This window comes from Patella vulgata, chromosome 2, assembly GCF_932274485.2.
Source record: "Patella vulgata chromosome 2, xgPatVulg1.2, whole genome shotgun sequence".
NCBI classification, from domain to species: domain Eukaryota; kingdom Metazoa; phylum Mollusca; class Gastropoda; family Patellidae; genus Patella; species Patella vulgata.
Genome location: NC_065880.2, coordinates 34,919,365 through 34,944,381, shown reverse-complemented (window position 1 = coordinate 34,944,381; position 25,017 = coordinate 34,919,365). Strand labels below are relative to the sequence as shown.

Sequence of the window (25,017 nt, the reverse complement as noted above, 5' to 3'; positions counted from 1 at the left end):
ATATAATATCACAGTCAAACATGTACAAAATGATTAGATTAGATCCTAAACATATTGAAGATGCATAAATCTAACAAATATTTATTATAGATTTTCGTATTAAAATATTATACCATTTCTATGTCTGTTGTGATGAAACCTATTAAAAGATTTTGAATCATGTATTAAGAGTAAAAGATATATAGTCACTAATTCTAAATATATCCATACAAAGTAAAGTTTAAAACAAATTGTATAATTTATATATAAATACAAACTAAAATATCAAAATTCATGCAAATACAACATAATATAAATAAAAAAAATAAATAACCAAAAAGTACAATAAATACACCTTAAATAATACTGAAAAATAAATTCTACAAGAGAAAAAGAAAACTGCAAGCAAATAAACAAAATATAAACTTAAAATTTTAAAAGACGATAAAATAGATGGAATATGAATGAAGAAAGGGACAAATATTCTGTGATTTTAAGTCATTATTCTGTTTTCATGCTATTTCCATCTGTGAAAATTCTCCCTGCAACAGGGCAGGAATTTTTAACGGTGAGGCAATGTTCTGTGAGTGTAGAAAGATTGTTCCATTCTTTGCATGACTGAACTACTAATATCTACCAACTACTACTGCAAGTGATGTGAGAAAATGAAAGTAGAAGTGTATTTGAAAGCTGCAAGAAAGATTCATTCATAAGTTCTAGAAGGCAACATCATGTTTCCTGCCTAATTATACTCAGTGTTTAAGTTTACTTCACTTAAAAGCTGACTCTAATCATGACTATAATTAATCAAGAAACATGAAATAAGACTTGATCTTGTTCAAATTCGTAATTACGTGTATATCCACAATCAAAACATAATCCAGAAGTTTGAAATAGCCCCATCATGCTTAAGAATTAACACCATGCAAGGTTCTGCATGCACATTCTCAACACTAAGACAACACTCACCATAGGACCCAGGGCACCATCATTCCCTTTTTCTCCTTGGGGCCCTTCGGGTCCTGGGGGGCCAGGGGCACCAATTGATCCCTACATATATATAACAAGTGCATAGCAGTGCCAACAGCCTTACAAACAATTTATTGTATAAATATATTTTACTGACTTAAAAAGAAGACAACCTCTTTGACATGAGTTAAAACATTTAATTAAATTTGATATATTGATTTATTTGTAAAATGATGTCAAGTTCTAATTACTGATGTTTCATTCAACAGTCGACTTTGTAAGTAAAAAAAAAAGAATAGAAAAAGTAAATTATCTCCTGTCTAAAAGTAAACAAATAGAGTTGAGACCCTTCCATATTATACCTTATCATTAATACCATCCGGCACGAAAGTTCTAAAAGTGTGAACCCATTTGAATTCATAGGCTTTTCTAGAGGCATCATTTTACCATTATCAGGATCAGGTTTGAAATAGACTCTTGCTATATCTACTCTAATGTAATTAACAGCACAAATTCAACACTATATTTTAATCTATGTCAAAGAGTTCCCATTCCTTTAAATACTTTAATATAACCATACATTGTACATTCTTTATAATCTGTGATATAAATAATATAATAATATAATTCAGTGGTACGCTTCGTAATAAATATCTTATGTAATTGTGCAGTGCACAGTGCAGTGTTTGCAACACACATCACCACTGTGCAAGGTGCTTCACACAAAACAACATCATCATCAATAATCACAAAAACTACAATTAAAATAGTTTTACTTAATTGATTTCCATCCCAATAAAACATGCACCCAAACACCACTCATAAAAACTCTTTATTCCAAAAATATATATAAATTTTCTTAAATTCTTTTAATGGCCTCGTTTGATTTACAACTAATGATTTTTACAACTAATAAATTTTGTAATCCCAAACACCATATACCATGCAGTCCTACTCCTAATAAATATCTATAATAAGGTACAGCATGCAGGCGACAACTTACAGGCAATCCAAACATTCCTCTATCTCCCATTGATCCTTTAGGTCCCTAGTCAATAAAATAAAATGTTCATAGATTAAGTAGTTCAAATTATTTGAAATATAATTTTTGTTGTCAATATCAACCTAATAAGCTTATTTTTAAGGGCTAACAACCAGTGGCAGTGCCAGCTGCCGGTGGTAGGAGGGGCAAAGTTGGGGAAAAGTCCAAGGTTAAGGGGGTAAAGGTGCAGACTTCAACAAGGGGTAGCCCCCCCCCCCCCCTTGGCGCCAACACTGCTAACAACAGGAGAGAAGCAACAGGGGTTTAGTATTCTAATTCAGAGTTATTCCCCTTGACACAGCAAAATTTATCACTTATTATTTAAACAAAACAATTATTTATCATCGATCCTATATACAGCTAATTTGAAAGTTATATGCAAACAGTTTTTATGTGTCCAAAATATTAATAACACAGAACCTCAAAATCATCAATTACTCCCTTCAATTGTGGCCTGATGATTTTTTTTAATTTTGATCCCCACAAAAATCATAATTGGATGTAAAAATCATATATAAATATTAATTGGTACAGATGTTATATTAAGTAAATGTTTTATAAACAGAAAACAATACAAACAACTTACATGGTCTCCCTTTGGTCCTGGATGGCCTCGGTCACCCTTAAAGATAAATCAATTCAAAGTAATATAATAAAGTATTACAAGGTCAAGAAATTTTTGTGCAACTGCAATGCTTTTAAATATATTTGATTTGTTTAGCCTAAAAGTTATGTTCGCGGAAAATTTGTTAATTATGCAAATAACATGAAGCATGTGCAATGTGACCTTAAGTTAGATTAACAATTACAATTTTCTATAACCTTTACTATCGACTAGAAATGGTACATTTAAGTTTCCTTAAAATAAATTTCTTCCAAACTTACCTTTGTTCCTGGAGGTCCTTGTAAACCAATTGGACCCTAAAATAAGAATAAAAATCGAGGATGAAGATGCACCAAGTTTGGGTGTTTCTTTTATTTCAAATATTTTTCAAATGTTTATAGAATTTAATAATAACAAAACATCTATACTTACCATAACACCTGGGGGACCAGGAGGACCAGGTAACTAAGAAAATAAAGATTAAAAGAACTTTTATTATATTTAATATTTTGAGAATCAAATAGTTAAAAGATTGCTGGTAATATGAACGATTTAATTTGATCACAAATGCAAAGAAGTATACCAACATGAAATTTGTTCAAATTAATTACACTACTTACCCCTTCACCACTACCACCACCAATACCACCTTCTAATGACCCAGGTTCACCCTGTAATATATTTGCATTACATGAATATAACAGAACTTGGCATAGTCAGGGTGATATTTCAGATACCCATGCTTTAGGGTAGTGAAATAAAAATCATTACAGTTTAATTAAATAATCAGCAAGCATAATATTTTGATTTAAAAGTGGGTTTATACTTGTTCAGTCTATGGTGGATACTTACTGGAGGACCTGGTAAACCTGGTGGTCCAATCATTCCTGATAAACCTGGTGGACCTTGATCTCCCATATCACCTTTATCACCTCTATCACCCTGCACAAATATTAAATACTTCACATTATATCATCACCTCATGCATCCTTTGTCAAGGGGGCATTATCACTTTCACCATGAAAATAAATATCTAGTATGAGCTTGCCCAATTCAATAACTTAGGCAAATTAAGTAACTTATGAAAAATAATTTGCAGCTTCAAAGTGATGGTCAAAGTGAGAAAGCCTCTTAAAATTCCTCATTAAATGATATTTTTTACCAAAAAATCATCAGATATCAAAATTGATAATTGATGCCTACAATCTATAAAGTAAACTTTTTTCATCATCAAATCGTAAATGGCAGTAAAAATAATGATAGCTTTTATACCCAAAATGGTTTTATTTTAGCTATTCCCATCAATAAAAATAAAATTAAGAAAAAATCCAAATGCATTCTCAGATGAAAAAAAAAGGGTAAAGGAATTTTTAATAAATAGATATGAAATTTGAAGAAAAATCTTGTAAATGAAGAAAAATATCAAATATCAGAAAAGTTTTTTTTTTTTAACAAATACTGTACTTAATTGATCCTGAGATCCATAATTTTCCATGCAAAAATTTTTTTTAGTGAACCAGAAGGATTAATGCATCATTCAAGTCATTAAGTTTTTACCTGGATGTACATTGTTCTGTAATAAATCTAACTTAATGCTGTTACATTGGTAATTCATATCAAGCTATTCAGATGAACGTTCAGATAATTTTATGTTCAATTTTGAACTGTAATGAATAATTTTACACTTAAGACCAATTTCCACCAGAGGTAACTACTACGACAACAACACATGGCATTGACAATTTCACATGTGTGACAACTGCACAGATAAAGTCATAAATGGAGGAAGGAAATGATGCTTCCATTTCACTATTTGAATTTTTTTGGTGCACCGAAATCTTAATTCACACCAAATTGCTACAAATAATTGTCAAAACAATTTTTTATTTGGTTTTGTTTAAATTTTTCATCGGAGAACGCTATTTTGGCTATCATGAATGGCTAAAAAGACAACTACAATAGTTGACAAAATTGCCACTTATTTCAGTGTTAAAACTAGGATTTCTGTTTCTAGTGTGTTGATTTTGTCACTTCAATTGTCATGTAAATTCTCTAATAACCTCACGTTTGGATTATTGTAATTCTCTGATAGTTGGTCTTCCTTCTAAAACACTATATCCCTTAAAACTTACTCAAAATATTCTGTACATTCCCTTGTTTTTATTCACTCTACATTTAACATAAAAAATGGTGATGCCCAGACTTTTTCTATTTTTCTCATTTTTTCTTATCTAGTGACAGACAATTATTTTTTTTAAATTGTAAGATATCCTCACACAGTCTCATATAAGAACTTTTGATCTTCGAAGGAATTATTAGTGAGCAAAAATTCGCTGTTATCACTCGGCAGTGTCACTTCAGCCAGCTATATAGAATGATAACTTGTATTTTCCTTTTGCATTCGTCACTTCTGTTTCTTGAAATCTTCATGACACATCTATCGTAGCAATGATCTGTGTTAAAATTATATTTGGAACGTGTTTAACCAATTTTTATCACATATGTGATAACGACTGACACCAATATTGTCCTTTAACTTTGAAATGATTTGTCCCTCACCACAACAACTAGTCCAAGTTTCAGCATTTTTAAAATGAATCTTAAAAGAGAGTTATTTATTAAAGCTTTTAATTGATTATCAGTTTACTTTGCTCTTAACATGTTTTAGCCTTTTTTAAAATTAATCTGATATACTTTTGCATGTCTTTTATATGTTAAGGTTTTTTTACGTTGAATTTTTATTTTTTAAATATATATATTCTTATTCTCATATTGTAGCATTGTAAAAGTGCCATAGAGCAGCTGTTCCAGCTGGATTCTGGCGCTATATAAGTTTAATAAATTATTATCATTATTACTATTACTACTTGTGTCTGGATGACATTGGTGTGGTTTTGGATGTATCTTGTTAGGTTGATAGCCAGTGGGACTGAAATTTTGAAAATGCTTCCTAACAGTACTTACTGGAGGTCCTGGTTCTCCTGGTCTACCATCAACACCGTTTCTACCCGTATAACCTTGAATACCCTGTTGTAGTAGAGTTTTAAGAAATAAATGATTTTATAACCATAACTGTTTAGGCTTCGGTTTTATTAATGCTTACTCTACTGAATTGTTTAAGATCAATTAAAGTCATAATAAATTCTGATCAAATATAAGAGCCACAACAACAATGTAGATTCCATATCTAATCTGTGAGCTTCAGACAAGCTTATCATTTTTGGTTTGGGAAAATAAGATTTACATACCTGTTGACCAGGTAGCCCTATGCTACCTTTAGCTCCTGTATCGCCTTTTTCACCTGGTGGACCTTGTGGGCCTGGGAATCCAACACGACCCTCAGGACCATGGTCACCTTTGTTGCCTCTACGACCCTAATATTTAAAATTGAATGATGCACGCTACTTGTAACTAAATATGCTATTATGGGCAGTGAAATTCGACAAAATTGTAATTGTAAAAAAATGCTTCATTTACTTAATTCATAATAAGTTCAATAGTAGAAATCAAAAGGAACAAGCCAACAGAGAGACTGATGTCCCCCGCCGAAATCCCAAAATAAATAGATGACACATATTAATTAATAGCACATTTATTTTTTTCAAAAGTATCAAGCAATCAAACTGATTATCAACTACCAGTATACACTAAGTTTCATCACTCTCTATCAGATAGAATCAAAGTTATCTTGTCACAAAGCATTTAGCTTTAGCTTGAAATGTTAATCCTTGAACTCAGTCAAGACATTCACCTAATGAACATCTACATCAAATTTATTTAAACATTCTACCTCAATTAAATGCAGAGTTGTTATGTTACAAAGTCTTGACCAATCAAATTGCTTATTGCTCCTTAGCCTAAGCAGAAAATTCTCATCATCGCACTTAGTTAGGGTATTGATATAATGAACTCGATTTTCATCACTCTCACTTAATTAAAACCAAAGTTCTCGTGCCCCAAAGCATCAATCAGATTGCTTATCACTGCTTACCGAAGCAGACAATGTTTATCATAGAACTTCATCAAGGCATTCACCTAATGAACGCCTACATCAAATTTGAACATTCTACCTCAATTAGAAGGAGAGTTATTGTGTTCCAAAGTATCGACCAATAACATTGCTTAACGCTCTGCTTAACCTGAGCAGAAAATGCTCATTATCGAACTTAGTCAAGGTATTGATGTAATGAAACTATACACCAAATTTCATCACTACTCACTTAATTACAACTAAAGTTATTGTGTCCCAAAGCATCAACCAATCAAATTACTTATCTCTGCTTACCCTAAGCAGAAAATGCTCATCTTCGAACTCCGTCAAGGTATGGAATTAATAAACACCTACACAAGGTTTGAACGTTCTAGCTCAATTAGAAGGAGAGTTATTGTGTTCCAAAGTCTCGGCCAATCAAATTGCTTATCGCTCTGCTTACCCTGAGAAGAAAATGATCATTATCGAACTTAATCAAGGTATTGATGCAATGAAACTATACACCATGTTTTATCACTCTCACTTAATTAGAACTAAAGTTACCGTGTCCCAAAGCATCAACCAATCAAATTGCTTATCTCTGCTCACTCTAAGCAGAAAATGCTCATCTTCGAATTCCATCAAGGTATTGACCTAATAAACATCTACACCAAGTTTGAATATTCTAGCTCAATTATAAGGAGGGTTATTGTGTCTCAAAAAGTGTGACAGACAGCTAGACAGGCAGACGAACCTATTTTAATAGTCCCCTGCTTTCTTCGAAAGGGGGACAAAAAATAATAATTTCAATTAAATAACTGTAAAAAAAATCAAAAAATATCTGAGGGGAAGAGATGGAATAGTAACACTGGGTACAATTCATGCAAAACAAGAACCACAACTAATATTTTTTGTACACTGAATAAACACTATGTTTAGGATTTCAACCTCTCTTAAAAGGAGCATTCAAGGGGTAACACGAAAACACAAGGGACTAATACCAGTTAATCTATCAGACAACACAATAGATACACACATATCATGCTTTTGACACACACAAAGTCAACATCTTTTTAATTGTAATTTAAATACATTGTAAGGAAAACACTTAACCCTATCGATAGACAGGTTTGCATGCTATTTACAACAAGAATTACAAAGATCTGCATGAGTTTATATATATATATATATATATATATACATATCAGAGTTCTTAATGCATTTTGAAACGAACCGGCCAGAATTGGGTCAGATGAGGTCCCGTTAAAAAATGGGTTAATTATTAGCTTCCATTCCCTTTAATATAACCAGACTTCAACAAAAATATGGAGTCCTAAACAATAACATTGAACTACATAAACTGAAAGTTTCATCATTGCTATGTTTTCTAGATACTTAATTACAACTGATCCATTCCTATGATTTTGGGATACATTTTTCAATAACGCTAGTACTGGATACTATTATTGTCACTAATTTCAGGAAGATGACATACCGGTTTTAATTCTCTACAATTAACTCCACTATTGACTTATATTCTAATATTATGTTATTTGAATGGCAAGAGGCAATAAATGCTAATTACCAGATATAATTCTTGACTCTTCTTTTTTAAAAGTGATTATCAATACATAAATATCAACTTTAAAATTTAAATAAAATTTGAATTAATCTAATTCTATTAAATAATTTATCCGCAAATATTTGAGTCAAATATCAAAATAACAAATATTAACCAAAGATCAAAGTGATATTAATGGTAAGGGGTCTTATTACATGCAATAATATCAAGTTTAACGTGCTGTCATTTCCGTTTTGGAATATCATTGTAACTTAGTTTAAAAAATTAAATTGCTAACATCTTTATCATGATGCACTTCAAAATCATGGCAGGGTTTTTATACAAGAGAAATATTTACATACAGACAGAGGACAAATACACGACGGAATCTGTAACATGCAGAGAATCAATTACCAATAATCATGCAGGGACTAGGAGGATGGAAGCCAAATGTAGATAAAATCACATGTTGAGTATTTACCCTTTTGCCCCGTTTGCCCTTTTCCCCAGATTCTCCCTTGGGTCCAGCAACTCCTGGCAAACCAATATCACCCTATAGAAGGCAGAAAGAGAAAGAGATAGAAAATAAGGCATGCTTATAATGATTATGCCAATCAGTAATGTATATTGACAATCATAAAACATAGAAGCTACAATATGCATTTCAAATTAAATGAAAAGTCTTTGAATGATAAATCATATCCATAGAAAATTAAATAATTCTTATATTTACAGAATATGAAAATAATAAATATTTCTCATCGTGAATAGTATATAATATTTATAAATATTTTTTTTTAAAATATCAGGGTCTCCTTTAAGGGGAGGGACCTGGAAATTTAAAATTTTCCCCCAACCCATCAATAATAATAAAAGTGACCACACCACCACCAAGAAAGAGAATAATCTAATAGTATATATAGAATAATGCCTATAGCCAAGGTTTTTTTATCCAGGACCCTCCGCTACACCCTGGGAAGCTCTGAAAATAACTTACAGAATCAACATGATGCCAAACGATATGTACATTAACAATAACATGTGAGATGTACATAATAATACAATACAAAATAAAATAATTCTCATAAAAATACATAATTACAACAACAATGCATAATATGGATGAATATAAATATACACAGAATATCATCAATAACTATAGCCATAAATGATAGTATTCAGAACTGAAACTAATATATAATAATACTATAGTGGATTACATGTATATGCACAACTGCATACATTCATAAACCCAACAACACAGAATAGATATATCTTAATACACTTTGTAACTAAATAAAGTGAAAACAATAGAAATATGCATCTTCAATAAAGGGAAGGATAAAACATAGCTATATATAAATCTATCATTAAGCATATACCTGCATTTTGGATAAGTTAAATAATTACAATTTCGAGAAATGACCAATAATTATTTAAGTGATATTATAAATTACAGGTATATCTTTACTTACAAGTTGAAACAAAATATAAATATAAAGGAATATAATCTTACAATATCTGGCAAAGACACCATCACCGTTTTAAACTTAATTTTGTTAGTTACATTTTAGCTATAATTTGATATATGATACTAGAAGTTCAAAAAGTGAGCCCTCAAAATTTTTAAAAGAAATGTAATAATATTTTTGTTTATTTATTTTTGTTTGTTGTTGTTTCTTTTTTACAAAATAAGCTTACAGCAGGAAAGTAATCAGATAGAAGAAATACTATTTAAACTAATCTTATTAAAAATATAATTATAATGAAATTATAGTCATATTATAGTCATGTTAGACAGAACCATTTTAACACATTTATTTAAAATATTTTTGATTCTGTCAATTTTATTAATTACAAATTGAACTTCGTTGGTGCAGTTTTCATTCCATAAGTACTTTTCGATTTTGTAAGCTATAGTGTGTATTTTTTTATTTATTTATTTTTTTTTTTTGCTAAATATGGTCCTGTCTAAATTATTATCACAATTAAGTGAAGAGTTTGCTTAGAGCAAAAGAATGTATAAATGATGTTTGCAAAGAAATTATTTAACATATTAATCTGGTTGTTTCCTGCCTTTTTTCTAATCGCTACAAATTGCTTTACAACCAGGACAGCAGAGTTTATTACTTTTATGATCAATCTATTGCTCAATCAATATATTGTTACCATTCCATTTATTCAACTGATAATAAAATAATGTCTTCATTGCACTGTGTCCAACCAACAAGACCAAAAAAGGAAGGAAACATACATACAGATATATACCTTCACCATTAACTATAAAATTTTTGTTGACTGCAGCAAATGTTAAAAATTACAGAATAGATTTTCTACAGTTGAACTACTCAATACCTCTGTTGGAGTCTTAAGCAACTCTCTAAGATTTCGGGGGACGCGAGTTTTACGGTTCCGTCTTCTATTCTTCTTAACTGAGACAATATCTCTTACTTCCATACGACAAGTTCGTCTACGTTTTCCAGATCCACAAGACTATGAGAACATATCCAATCACATAAGTATCACATTACATAATTTCTTAATTAACTAATATGATCATTTGCTGCAGTCACTTAATCTAGCTTAAGCACCTTTTGTTGCAGTTAATAAAATTGCTAAAATTGATTAATTTTATTGGATATAAATTCCAATAGTTCTTTTGAAAATGATGGATTTTAATATTTAATCCACAAGAATCCAATGTAGAAATATCAGCTTTGTTTTAGGTTTGTGACTGTAGCAAAAGGTAACCTTGAATATAATTATTGTCTGTAAAAAAAAGCTAATAAACAGAACCTTTATTTTGATGTTTCACTTAAAGCTACTACATAAAATAATGGTTTAAATGATCATGAGTGATGATGATAATGATACATACAAGACATTCGTTTATTATATATCACATGACAATGCCTAATGTTAGTAGCAGCCATGCTTACAAATAAGACAAACAGCACCAACCAAAGTTCTAGTATACATAATATAACTAAAGGTTCAGTCTTAAACAAGAAGCACTGGTGATACCATACATTACCTTCTTCCCAGGCGTTCCTGGTGGACCTGGAGGGCCCTGGATAAATCCTGCAGGAAAATTTCCGTCAGGGTCATACCCAACCCCACGGCCCCCCCTAGCACCTTTTTCTCCCTGTAACACAAGCAGATAGATCTACTAGCCGTGCTACTGTTACCTTACCTTATTTGGACGCGCTGCCGGTGAACGTGTGCACATTCAAGGCACTAGCATTTAGTAATGTAATAAAGTTAATATAAAAGGATTAATTACCTGTTATTGTTTATTTTTTTTTTAAAGAATAAAGTGTAAGAAAAATTAAGTAGAAGAACTTAAAAGATACGACACCATGCATTAATCAAAGTTATAAAATATTAAAGTAGATTACTAAAAAAGATTTTTAAAAAATACTGACTGCTCACTAAGGCATTATCATTGATATCAAAACACACCAAAAACAATTCTTCCATTTATTTTTGAAAGCCCCTTCTAAGGAGTCATTTATCACTATAATTAATGATTCTGCAAAAGAGATATTATGAATAGATGCAAGAGTATTACAAATTTTCAAAGTCATTTGCTTTTCTAAAATTATGTGCACATTGAAAATGCTGTGTCTGTGAATTAGATAACATAATTTTACTATGACAAGGTGCATAAATTGAGAGATTTTATGCTTTCTCAAAATAATATAGTGAACAGTCATGTTTACTAATGTGCAAGAAAGTATATTTTGATGTGAAGTGTAGTGAGAAGTACCCAAAAACCATTAAAAAAGAGAGTTCCACACAATAGTTTTAAAAAAAAATGCATGCATAGATTACCATAGAATTTGTTTACATGCCTCAACTCACTTTTAATCCTATAGGGCCTATCTTTCCTTGTATGCCTGGAAGACCTCGAAGGCCTGGTTTGCCATTATATTTAGTGAGCCCCGGTCTACCTGTTACTCCATTCATTCCTTTAGCACCCATCCGCCCAGGGAGACCAGGGTAGCCCATCTCCCCTTTGATCCCTAGGAATCCTCTCGGACCCTGTTAGTATGCAAAGCAGTGTTAGGAACCGGCAGCGAAGTGCACAGAATAGCACAACACATATTTCACATGTTCATGTCATATTATAGAGAATAATATCAGAAAGAAAGATAGAGAATAATATCAGAAAGAAAGATAGACAAGAATAGAAGAGAAGGAATCAAAGAAACCAGAGAACGGAAAGTTATAAAGATATTCTATGTAGATATATAAAGAAATTTTCTACATAAGTATTGAAACATAGTCTTATTTTAAGAGAGGTTTACTATGCTCACAAGTTATATTTTACACATCTTCGAATATTTGGATTACATTAATTCTAAAACTTGTTTTTTTTAATTTTCGCATTAAAGATGGGTTCCCGCGTACAAACTGGGTGATTTAATGGATATATGGACTAAAAACATATTCAAACTAATTAATTTGTCATAATTATGCTTCAAATCCTTTTCAAACATTGTAAATGCGAAGGAATTCACTGCTATTAAAATTCGATCAAACCAGGTCATGTTCACGTCACGTCTTGGGGGTCAGAGGAGAATTCATTGCATACATAAGATGATGTTGTCTTTAATCGCTTACTATTTATTACAAATAATGAATCCTAACTAAATTCTCGGATTATCCACCACCCGCGTCTTTTTCCGTCATTTTTATCTCAGAAAGTGTTGTACGTCTAACTCTTCATAAAGTTTATCAACTTGTACATCAAGCACTCAATGTTCGCGTGTGACTTTTGACATCACACGTCCAGAAATTCTTAATCGTCGGGCTGTTGATTAGGGGAACCCTTACATTTTTGTCCTGTATACGCACCATGAGTGTTTTTCAGGGAATCCAGTATTTTTCTAATAAGATTGGATATCTCTACTTTCCATATATACCAAAATTGCCATACTTTTATTGGAAATAACCACCCGATAAATACTTTTCTGGGAACCCATCTTTAAACGATCACTCATTTATTTGTGTGTTAAAAGCTTCATGTTTAACCAATAGGCATATGGACCAGATGACCTGAGGCGGGCCGGTGGGGGGGGGATGAAATGCTAGAAGAATTTTAGTCACGGCCAGTGAAGCATGGCATCTGGGAGTATGGAGGGCCACCCCTGAAACAAGACGACTCCAAAAGCGTTTTCATGCCATTCCAGCTCGTGAGTACGATAACTAAAAACTGGTCCAATATAGCCATATTTATATGACTTTGCGACCGAAATCCCCTTCTGAATTCCTTGAAAGTCTGATTAATAAACCTCTCTTTTTCATTCATCAATCATCATTTATCAGTTTAATAAATGCCTTTCCAAATAGGGAATATCTCATTAGGGAGACAATCGTTTATCCCAGAATGATTTCTTCAAAAATTGTTCAATTTGATATCATCCTGTAAGTTATGAATAACTAAATCTATCATAACTGTTATTGAAGCATTTAATCTAAAAGCACTACCTGAAATATTAGTTTTTCAATTTTGTTTAAAACATTTCAAAATCATACAATCAGCCAAAGCACTATGATTCAATTCACTCTCATAATTTCAGTAAAGAAGGGTCTTCTACATGAAAACTTAAATGAAGATGCTTTTAGTATGATCATCTGTTAAGTTTTCATAAATAAGTCCCAAGTATTTATAGGCACAATCTGAAGAATAGTTTTGAAACATACATTTTATACTGAGATGGGTTTTTTTTTTCAAATTTTTAATAACGTGAGCAATTTAAGTTGTGGAGTTATCTCAGTTACTTATATGTATAATACCATGTATAGGCTTACTTGTTTGATGCATTTCAAATTGTGTCTTTAAATACATTTATCATTTTTTCCAAAGTGACAGTCTAGTTATTGATTTATCCTAATTTCGAAGAGATTAGCCCGTTACCCAATCTCATTTCAGAACAGTGTCTTAACAAAAATGTTGTTTAAATAAAAACAATTTCTCCTCCTTGATTATGATCAGAAATAATCATTCATAATCTGTTTAATCACCTCAATAACAACATTGTAATTTAAAAACAACATTTCAAATTGTAGATTTATTGAACAGACTGTCACTTTTTATTATCTGAAATTACACAGAAGAAGAAAACTAATCAATGTTGCACACAAAATCAAAGACAGATCCTTCTCGCATTTAAGAATGAATATTTGGAAACAATTTGTCAAGATTAAATCTTCTTTTTCTGTATAATAATGAATGCATTAATACATGAACAATATGATATTAAAACAATTGCATAAAAATAGATTTGGTACTTACTGGCTCGCCTGGTAAACCATCCTTTCCTGGTGGACCCTGTAAGAGATGGATCAAATGTGTCAATGCTACCTAACATCTTTGTATCCCACTCCATTCTATCTTTTTTAAACATACCTAAACCCCACCCTCGTTTCGAAAAGTATTACTGTTTACAAAAGCTTTATTGTAACAATTTACAAGACAACTCATGAAATGAGGTGTGGTTTTCAGTGTTCTTAACAGTGAGGTAGATGTAAATGTCCAGTGTCTAAATACGAAAATAAATAGATGACATTCATTACTAACTTGCACATTTATCTTATAAAGCATAGAGCATATCTAATATACACCAAATTTTATCACTCTCTCCCAATTATCATGTTCAAAAGTAGCAAAAAAATCAAATTATTTAACTCTAGACTTAGCCTGAGAAGAAAATGCTCATTTTTGAACCCTGTCAAGACAGTGTAGACCCTTTATAAAGTTTGGGCATTCTACTTCAATTGGAAGCAAAAAAATGAAATGAAATGAAATGGGGTTTAACGTCCTATTGTTCTGCTCCGACTGAGCTAATGAAGACGGGCATATGCCATACAGTGTGCTATGAGGAAAATTTTGCCCGGGCAGCAGCACTGCGGCCTACTCTTATATGTGTAGGCCAATGTATACACAGGACCTCGTTTTTTTGTCCCATTCAAATGACTAGACAGCTGTCCTTGTCAGGCCCTCTGTCCCGCACCACTGACAAGGGGAAATCACGCCAGAAAATCAATTGGAAGCAGATTTCTGGTGCTCCAAAATGTGTGATGGACAGACACACAAATCCATTTCACTAGTATCCTGCTTCCTCCAAAAGATGGGGGGGCAATAAGAAATTATTCTAAGATAGGTTGCCAGGCAAGAAACATAAGCCAACAGCAGCTAAATAGTCCGAGGGGTTGACAAGGGTTATCGCATATTTATTCTTTTGTAGACAATTTGGGGCATTTATTTACAAGACAATTTCATACAGATCAGATCATAATTTTCTTCGTTTGAGGGTTCACAAGGTTCTACAAACTGAAACAAGGGCCTTAACTCTGGAAGTCATTTACAGAAATTATTGAAATTTGACAGCATTTTTCATTTCACTAATTCAAATAATGCATATAAATTTCATATAGATCGGATTATAACTTTTGTCATTCGAAAAGTTCACAAGCTCAACAAAGTAAAACAAGGGCCATAAATTGAGGAGTAATTGATGGAAATTCAAAAGGCTTCTTCGTGTCACTAATTTAAATAATGTATATGAATTTCATTCAGATTGAATGATAACTTTCATCATTCGAGCATTCATAAGGGTCAAGAAAGTGAAAAAAGGGTCATAACTCTAGAAGAAATCAACTTTCTTCGTTTCACTAATCTGAAATGAAATGAAATGAATTAAATGAAATGGGGTTTAACGTCCTACTGTTCTGCTCCTATGCTGGGCTAATGAAGACGGGCATACGCCATACAGTGTGCTATGAGGGAAATTTTGCCCGGGCAGCGGCACTATCACCTACTCTTATATTGAATTCCAACTGCCAAGGGATCTTTTACGTGCATTCCAATGTATACACGGGACCTCTGTTTTTCGTCTGATCCGAATGACTAGACAGCTGTCCTTGTCAGGCCCTCTGTCCTGCATCACTGACAAGGGGGAACCACGCCGGAAAATCTGGATGAACTTTCTCGGCCAATGCAGGGATCAAATTCACTAATCTAAACGATGCATATAAATTTCATACAGATCACAGTGTTCACAAGGTTCAACAAGATGTAACAAGGGCTATAACAGTACAAGTAAATAATTGACTTTGCTGAAATCAATAGGATTCTTCATTTCACTAATTTAAATGATCAATATAAATTTCGTACAGATCAGATGATAGCTTTCGTCATTCGAATGTTCACAAGGTTCAACACGTAATTATTGGAAATTGCTGAAATTCAATAGAAGTCTTCATGTCACTAATTTAAATGATCTGTATAAATTGCATAAATTTTACAAGGTGCAACAAAGTGAAACAAAGGTCATAACTCAAGAAGAAATTAACGGAAATTGCTGAAATTCAATATGATTCTTTGTTTTACTAATTTAAATGATGCATATAAAATTCATACAGATCAGATGATAACTTTCATCATTCAAGCATTCATAAGGGTCAAGAAAGTGAAAAAAGGGTCATAACTCTAGAAGAAATCAACTTTCTTCGCTTCACTAATCTAAATGATGCATATAAATTTCATACAGATCAAATGATAACTTTTGTTGTTAGAGCATTCACAATGTTCAACAAAGTGAAACAAGGCCCATAACTCTAGATATAATTAATGGAAATAGCGTCTTCATCTCACTGTATACAGCATATATCAATTTCAAAACAATCAGATGATAAATGTAGTCTGTAGAGTGCTCACATGGAATTGTGGACGATGGACAGGCATATGTACTGACGGGGGCAACAGCAAAATGTGATTGTATAAAAACTTAGTTTACTTACAGCTGGTCCTATTGGTCCAGGAGGTCCCTGTAAAAGAAATATTCACAAAACTTTAATATTACATGCCTTATTATTATTATTATTATTTTTCCACTTGAGCATATCTCAGAAACTACTTGTCTGATCAATTCGATGTCTTCGGTTTTACAGGGAAAGTAGGTTTGGCTTAAAAGTTTCAAGCTATTTCTAACTTTCGACGACAATGTGAAATGTCCGAAATCACTGAAGTTGTTTTTTTTTAAATTATTGCCGTAATATTAACAATAATCATCAGATTTTAACATTTGATACATTTTGTGATAACCAAAGACAAGGCACATAGGTACGGTTCTTTAGATTTTTGAGGAATCTTTGGAAAATGTAATGGAGTTTAATTTCTTTCTTTTTTGCCCAAACAGGACTAAAGAAGTGGGTCATATGCAATTAAGTGTGCTATAGGTAAACTTTGCCATGTGAGTGAAACACTGCCTTCTCTTATTTTGATTTCTTATTGTAGTGTTTTAAAACTGGATACGTCATAATTAAAATATTTTACCTGATCACCTGGTGGTCCTGGTACACCATCAAACCCTGGTAAACCAGATGGTCCTACGTCACCTTTAGGTCCTGGAGGTCCACCCTCTCCTGGTTCTCCCTGTGATGTAAACATAAACCCAATAGAAAAATAATCAAGTCAATTTTTATTTCACTGTTCGCTTAAATACAACACTATGTTCCTTACAGCAATAAATCTTTAGCAAAATTTTAAAAGGAAGTGTTATGCTTGATAACGACTTGTGAAATCTTGTTGAAACGTCCCAGTGAAATAAACTATAGTAATAGTTATCCATAAATAGTGTGTTATTTGATTATGTTCTAATTATTAAATGCCATTCAAAGAATATCTTTTTACTGATTCTAAAGCAAATCTTATTCTAAATTAAGATAATTCTTTAAAATCAAATATTCACATATCTCAAACAAATTTTTAAATAAAATATGTATCATGCAACAAAGGAACTGAAAGCATGCAAACGGGATACCATTCATCATCTAGTTTAGATAGACAAGACAACAAAACATACATTCACAGCAGCAAAGTTGTTCCCATAGGTTATATCTTCAGCCTCTTGAGTGTCCTTAGCAACTGAGAACAAGGACAGTGGTGATGGCAATACATGACGGTGTAACAACAAACAAATTTCACTAAAAATTTATCACATATTGAATTTTTGTACATAAATTCATATGTTATAAAGATACCTCTATTAACATGAGCTAAAAATGTGATTTTCCGTAAAATCAGGGGCCATAATCCAAGCAGTTACGGTCCGATACTTGCAATTGTCGAACGGAACCAAGATCTCTGGAATAAAAACCTATATTTCAAATACGGGCGACAACAATATAATCCACGTGAAATCCATTCAGATTATACTGTTAATACAATGGTTTTATTTTTTCCGACTCCTACCTTTATTTCTATTATCCTGGTTTCCCAATCTTCAAGTTTAAGCGGGCCAGGTAAACCAGGTGGTCCAAAATCACCCTAAAACATGAACATGCATCATGCAACATTGACATAAAACACAAACAACAACACACTAAGTTATAAACTCAACATGCAAACAAGTTTCTACAATGTGGAGTAATATTCTTTGGGATAATATCAAACACAAATTTTTGATTTACGGAAATTGATAATATTTTCCATAACAGTGGGGTCATCTTAAAGAACAATGATTCAAAAGTAATTAGTTCATACATAACCAAGCCAACAGTGAGACTGATATACTCTGCCTTATGCCAAAATAAATAGTTGCACCTTTATAAATGCTCATTCTCACACTTAGTCTTCATGGTATTGATGCAATGAACAGAAAAGGCTCATTATCAAATTTGACCAAGTTAACCTGAACAGAAAGTGCTCATAAAACTTAGGTACTGATAAAAATTTGTTTTTTTATTAATTTTTTACAATTTTTTTATTACAAAGAATAATAGTATTAAACCGTTGTTCTTCAATTGACTCATATACATATATATATATATATATATATATAAAAAAAAAATAAGCATGCAACCAAAAAAACATCACAGGACTAACATCAGTCATGCACAACATATACTCTGTAAACAAAATTCTTTGTAAAAAACAAAACAACTATGGTATTTAAAAATTGCACCCAAAGACCATGCCATGTACAACAAACCTTTATTGTTATCACTTCATATGTTGATCCCTATAATGAAATCAAATCTATTAGTTCTATTTAATAACAACTACTACCTCTGCCAAACATCAGTAAATCATTCATCAGATTGAAAATATTTCATTTTAGATCAATTTAATATCTGTATTAAATCATATCACAGAAAATATAAGGGATTAATAAAAATATTTCTGTTCAGAGATAACAGATAAAATTAAGGGGAAGTAATATTGTGTCAAGGGAGATAATTTGTACCTTCAAGGATATGATTTCTCTAAAACTACTTTCTCCATCTAATTTGATAGATCTTTTAATGCCCTGCAAGAAAGAAATTCTTTATACAATCAAAATCAAAGCATCTATTAGTAGACTAGTACATGTGAGATATACATCTGTGTTTACAAACAACTTCATTTGTGTGTCTAAACAAACACTTGACCTGAAAAACAAATTGATAAATAAAATCTTTCTCTAGAAAAAAACCTATACATCAGAAAAGGAAATGTCGCTGTGGCTAAGAAATAGACAATTATAAATATGATACTGATAATGAATCCCCTTATTCCTTTAACTACATTCCATATAACAAAAAGAAATAAAAATATGTCCTAATAATCTAGCGACTATACCTTATCACCTCTAATACCATCAAAACCTGGTAAACCAACCGCTCCTTTTTCTCCCTTTTCACCACTTTCACCCTAAAAATAACAAAAATACATAACAATTTAACTTTCATGTCAAATTCAGTTATATTCCCAATTGAAGTGCACAAAGGGTGTCAGTTATTAAAATTTAGAATATATTTCAAACTAAGAACACATTATACTTTTTATAAAATTTAATGAATTCCAAATTCAGGGTTTCTTGAGCTGAAAAACACAACTCATCAGACCTGAAGTAAACTCAAACTTTGTTAAAAGAATACTTTAATGAAAAATTAGAGAGGCACAAATGATTGCCAAATCTGTGGTCATGAAAATTTTGAACAAATGTAATGCTATGCCTCATTTTTTACCTTTTCACCCCTGTCTCCTTTCTCACCAGTTGATCCCTGAAATCAAAATTGTTTCAAAAAATAACCAGAACAAAGAAGAAAGAAATAAATATATCATTATTTGTACGGTATTAAATTAATTCTATGTTTCATGCTAATCACTGACAAAATGTTAATTTTTTGCCATGCAGCACATTTTTATTATTCAACAAATTGATTAACTACAAATCACAGTATCTCTTTACATAAAAGCATAATTAATTTTCATAATGACATAACCAACAATCAGTTTATCGTTAGTTAGTCTTTAAAACTTATTTTCTACTAAGGGAAATAACTCACAGGCAAGCCACTTTTTCCAGGTGGACCGATTGGACCCTGAAGCCAAGACAACATTAATAAACATTAAAGCCATGAACAATTAAAGCAATATCTTATAATAATTTATAACATGCATGTAACTATTACATAATACTAAGCAGCACTCAAAACTCTTCTACTAATGTTTTTCTTATTTATCAGTTAAATTCATAATTAATCTGTAGATTGAGTTCATTTTGGTTTCAGTTTTTTGGGCTAATAGCTGAATAGTTTAGTCAGTGTGTGTGAAATTACGGCTGACATATCAGACTGAACAATTAGTACTCAAATGAACTAAACAGGTGTGATGGCTTTTTAAACTTCTAATCCTGACATATCCGGAGTCAGTAATTCTACATCACTCTGAATACATACACATCAATTCCTTTAAGTACTATCCTATCAATTCTTACACATAAGAAATTGGGAGTGAAGCCAGTTTATAAAGAATACATGTATTTCATTTAAATATAGAATTAAAAAGATTATAGAAAAGTATCTTTCTGAATTTGAAAAACAATTGGCACCATCACCAAATATTGCAATAAAAAAAAATAAAGATAACCAGGAAAAAGTCAAGGACAAAAAAGTGACCAAGCCAATGCAGAACAGAAATAAGCAACATAAAAAAGTTTAAAGTTATTTCATATTTTGTGCTAAAAATAATAAACATGGGAATATGTGTTTGTGTTTTTAACTGGAACAGTACTCACAGATCCAATATGAAGACTAGAAAAGATAAAAATTTACTGGATGTGATATCTCAAGAAAATCTGGCACAAATGTATTAGGGCATTGAGAATTGATTTTTATGAGTTTAGAATATTTCCTTACAATCAATGTTGTCTACCCTGAAAGATGTTAAGATATATCATGCTAAATGTTTAGTAATAAAAATAGAAAGTGCTTCCAAATATATCAAAAATCAAAAAAATTTAAAAAGTTTCCAAGAATTTTATGAGAATCGTGAGTGAATATTTGTGCTTAAAATACATAAATTCTTGAATCAGGTGCTGAAATATAAGTAATAATAAAAATGCAGTTATATTTTATAAATTGTAAACCAAGGTTATTCAAAACAGAACAAGACAAAAAACAAAACTTTCCATTTATATATCAGAAACCCAGGTCGAAGTAAACCCCACAAAGATTTCACAGAAAGGCGTGCCATAAAAGTTAGAATTTTATTTTTAAAGTATTTTAACTGTATTCCTAGTTCTTTTCATTTTTATTTTTTTGGTATGTATGTACCCTCAGAAAAAATTGACTATTAACTTAAATCTTTCATGCAGAAATCTCATCTTTAAATTTCTTTTATCATGGAAATGATTTATTTTAGACAGTAGTGTAGCCATAAAGTAAAACTATATATCTCATTCTTTCAATAGTTGGAAAAAAACTTAAAATCAAATGCAGAAATGGTGGTGGCATGTCAGGGGTAAAAAAAACTGGGTGGATCAAGGATAAAATTAGATATAAAAAATAATCATGTAACTTAATAACACACCGGAAAGCCAGAGTAACCTCTTTGTCCTGGAAACCCCTGCAAAAATGTACCAATAAACAATTGTATAAGTTTTCCTCCTAACTGGATTTAATTTACTTTTAAGAGATTTTCTAAAGAATACAAGCGTATGTAACATAATGGATATCTCTAGATGTTCTAATTATGAGATCCATGTAAGGGCAGTGCGTCACCTGCTGATTATTGAGTACATGTCTACGAAAGAGTTGGCTTGGTATGAATATGAATGCCTGCAAATTTAAAATTATGTTCATATATTATTGAACAAATGTAAGAAAATTAATCACTTGATAATTTTACCCTGGAGATACAGAAATTCTTTAATGAGCAGATCTATATCAAATTCCCACCACCCATTCATGAAATGGCTTCATATCAGAAGATCTAGAAGAATTACATAAATTGTATAAACCAGATGGGCTGACTTGAGAATGACAGCATACACATTTGAGTTATTTACTCAATGGACTAAAAATGATAAATACAGAAACACAATAAATTTTGAATCATCCAAATACACAATAATTGTGTATTTGCCACATCTAAATTCAAGAAAAACATTCAAAAATCAAAGAGCTAAAAGAACGAATACCTGTTTCCCTGGAGATCCAGGTAAACCTGTAGACCCTTGTCTACCTGGGGGACCTTGTAAGCCTACAGGTCCAGGGGGACCTGGTGGTATTTTTATATTATTAACTAAATTTTGTATATATTCTATATTTGCTGATGTCCCCTGAAAGATGAAATAAAAGAGAATAATAACATTTTATCCAATACAGTAGTTATATATCACATCATTTTAATTATCTTTTTGAGAGAGAAATGGGGTTTAACGTCAACTCAACACAAACTAGGTCATTTCGGGACTAACATATGGTTTTAATTTTATTTCATTAATTCGCTTGCACGTAGGGGTCTTTAGCAGTGGGAGGAAACCGGAGGACCCGGAGAAAACCCACGAGGTTGGACAGGCGACCCTACTCCTTGTCACGTACAACCGGGGATTCGAAACCACGCCAGTTGACTCCATGACAGGCCGTATGATACAGCATGCACGTGCTAACCATTCGGCCACCCAACCCCCCTCTTTTAGACATTTACAAACTGGACAGAGCCATAAACTATAACACATACTTCTGCAAAACAATTATTTATCTATTTGGGTGATGTTTCAAATAATATTCTCTTTTAGCATTATTCAGCCAATGATGCTGACAATACCGTGATAATGTTGAGAGAATGCTCTCCCATACATATTTGTTTTCTATAAGTATGTTATTTAAATTGTAGAGCAGAAGACCATTCTCATATATTATAACAAGAACTAAATCAATATATCCCTCCTCATACCCACAAAAAAATATATAACCTAAATGATCATTTGTTATACTATTTTATTTAATGTTTTATAGGTAGTAGTTTTCATTTACATGAATCATGTTTACAAAATTTCCTTCAAACTTTTTTAAAACACACAGAAGCTATAAATATTAAAACTATGCACTATTTACCTTTTGGCCCTTTTCACCTGGAATGCCCTGAAATAATATATCAGTTGATTAAAATACATCTGTAATTCCAAGAAATAGTAGAGAAAATGTATTGGGAGACTAATGGGGAGATAACTATGACCTGGTAGAAAATGTTGAGACAATACTCTACTACTCAATCAGTATAGATATTAAACTATCAACACCTAATTACATACTGGCATTTATCATATATTATTGTTTCACCTTGGTGATCTTTTTTCATCTTTCAATGCGATAACTTTCTTAAACCTGATGATGTCTGAACTGATAATCGGTGATCTACTTTCAGACATTACACAAACAGTATGTAATATTAGACTGGAAGTATGAGTTCATTCTAGTGATACAAGAATACTAAATTTTAGTTTTCTACATTACAATGATTGGTCCTCTCCTAATATTTGACTAACCTCCTATTTTCTTTTTAATCTACATAAATATGACTCCACTGATTCTTCGATATACCTTATCTTTCTTTCAGCATTTACTGAGACAAAAGGACTATTAGAAAGAGATATTTGTATGGGGCTATGTCCATACAGGCATGTAATAACATCAAATAACTTAAAGGGAAACAATGCCAAAACTCAATTGTGATGGAGAGGGTGTGGGGCCGTTTATAGGTATGACAATATCGATACCATTCTAAAAGCAACAACATAATAAATATAAACTGAACCAGCGGTTGCCAGGCAAGATACGCCCACATTTTGCAACAGATGAATAGAGAACAAGCTACAATCAGGGGCCACAATCCAGAAAGCTATGGTCTGAAGTGCGCAAATAATGAACGGGACTGAGATTTTTGGGACATAAACATGTATTTTAAGTTTCATCAAAATCAATTAAAAATCGTGACCTCTAGAGGGTCCACAACCTTCGTATTACATACTTTTACACAATTTGATTACAAAGAGCGACCATTTTGTCGGGCAGTTTCGTTTCGATTTTCCGAAAATTCGAATACAACCTTCACAAGAGAATCCACAAGCTAAAAAACACGATTTTTTGTACAATCAGGGGCCATAATCTAGGAAGTTACGGTCTGATATGTGCAAATAGCGAAAGGAGCCGCCATTTTGTCAGACAGTTTTGGTCCAATTTTCATGAAATTGGAACTCAACAATCATTAGGGTGTAATGGTGATAAATTTAAACGTTTTTTAAAATTGGATAAAAATGCGATTTTTCGTACAAACAGGGACCATAATCCAGAAAGTTACGGTCTTTTATGTGCAGATATTAAAAGGAACATCATTAGGGTGTAACGGTGATATATTCACACTTTTGTTTAAATCAGATAAAAATTGTGACTTCTAGAGGGACCACAAGCTAAAATTCAGGGAGTTACGATCCGATATGCACGAATATCAACAGGAACCAAGATCTTTGAGTTATAAACATGAATTTCAAGTTTCATCAAAATCAAATCAAAATTATGACCTCTAGAGTGTCCACAAGCTAAAAATGTGATTTTTC

General features: G+C 31.9%; 1 protein-coding gene across 23 annotated transcripts in view; it reads right to left on the bottom strand.

The window, feature by feature from the left end:
- LOC126809600 (collagen alpha-1(XXIII) chain) overlaps positions 1-25,017 on the bottom strand; it is a 114,123-nt gene that overhangs the window by 26,624 nt on the left and 62,482 nt on the right. For 11 of the 23 annotated variants that reach the window (XM_050534238.2, XM_050534249.2, XM_050534246.2 and 8 more), the window contains 22 exons: positions 23,519-23,545; positions 22,600-22,740; positions 21,990-22,025; positions 20,465-20,500; positions 20,144-20,179; positions 19,755-19,826; positions 19,381-19,443; positions 19,126-19,155; positions 17,469-17,567; positions 16,934-16,960; positions 14,427-14,462; positions 11,990-12,169; positions 8,607-8,678; positions 5,843-5,968; positions 5,559-5,621; positions 3,447-3,536; positions 3,215-3,265; positions 3,027-3,059; positions 2,876-2,911; positions 2,577-2,612; positions 1,952-1,996; positions 949-1,029 (listed from right to left, as the gene is read on the bottom strand). In XM_050534238.2, coding sequence (XP_050390195.1) covers positions 949-1,029; positions 1,952-1,996; positions 2,577-2,612; positions 2,876-2,911; positions 3,027-3,059; positions 3,215-3,265; positions 3,447-3,536; positions 5,559-5,621; positions 5,843-5,968; positions 8,607-8,678; positions 11,990-12,169; positions 14,427-14,462; positions 16,934-16,960; positions 17,469-17,567; positions 19,126-19,155; positions 19,381-19,443; positions 19,755-19,826; positions 20,144-20,179; positions 20,465-20,500; positions 21,990-22,025; positions 22,600-22,740; positions 23,519-23,545 — 1,416 coding nt within the window. Of the gene's footprint in view, positions 1-948; positions 1,030-1,951; positions 1,997-2,576; positions 2,613-2,875; positions 2,912-3,026; positions 3,060-3,214; positions 3,266-3,446; positions 3,537-5,558; positions 5,622-5,842; positions 5,969-8,606; positions 8,679-11,159; positions 11,292-11,989; positions 12,170-14,426; positions 14,463-16,933; positions 16,961-17,468; positions 17,568-18,386; positions 18,462-19,125; positions 19,156-19,380; positions 19,444-19,754; positions 19,827-20,143; positions 20,180-20,464; positions 20,501-21,989; positions 22,026-22,599; positions 22,741-23,518; positions 23,546-25,017 lie in introns of all 23 variants that reach the window. The other 12 variants (XM_056098602.1, XM_056098604.1, XM_056098597.1 and 9 more) reach the window with 11 other exon arrangements.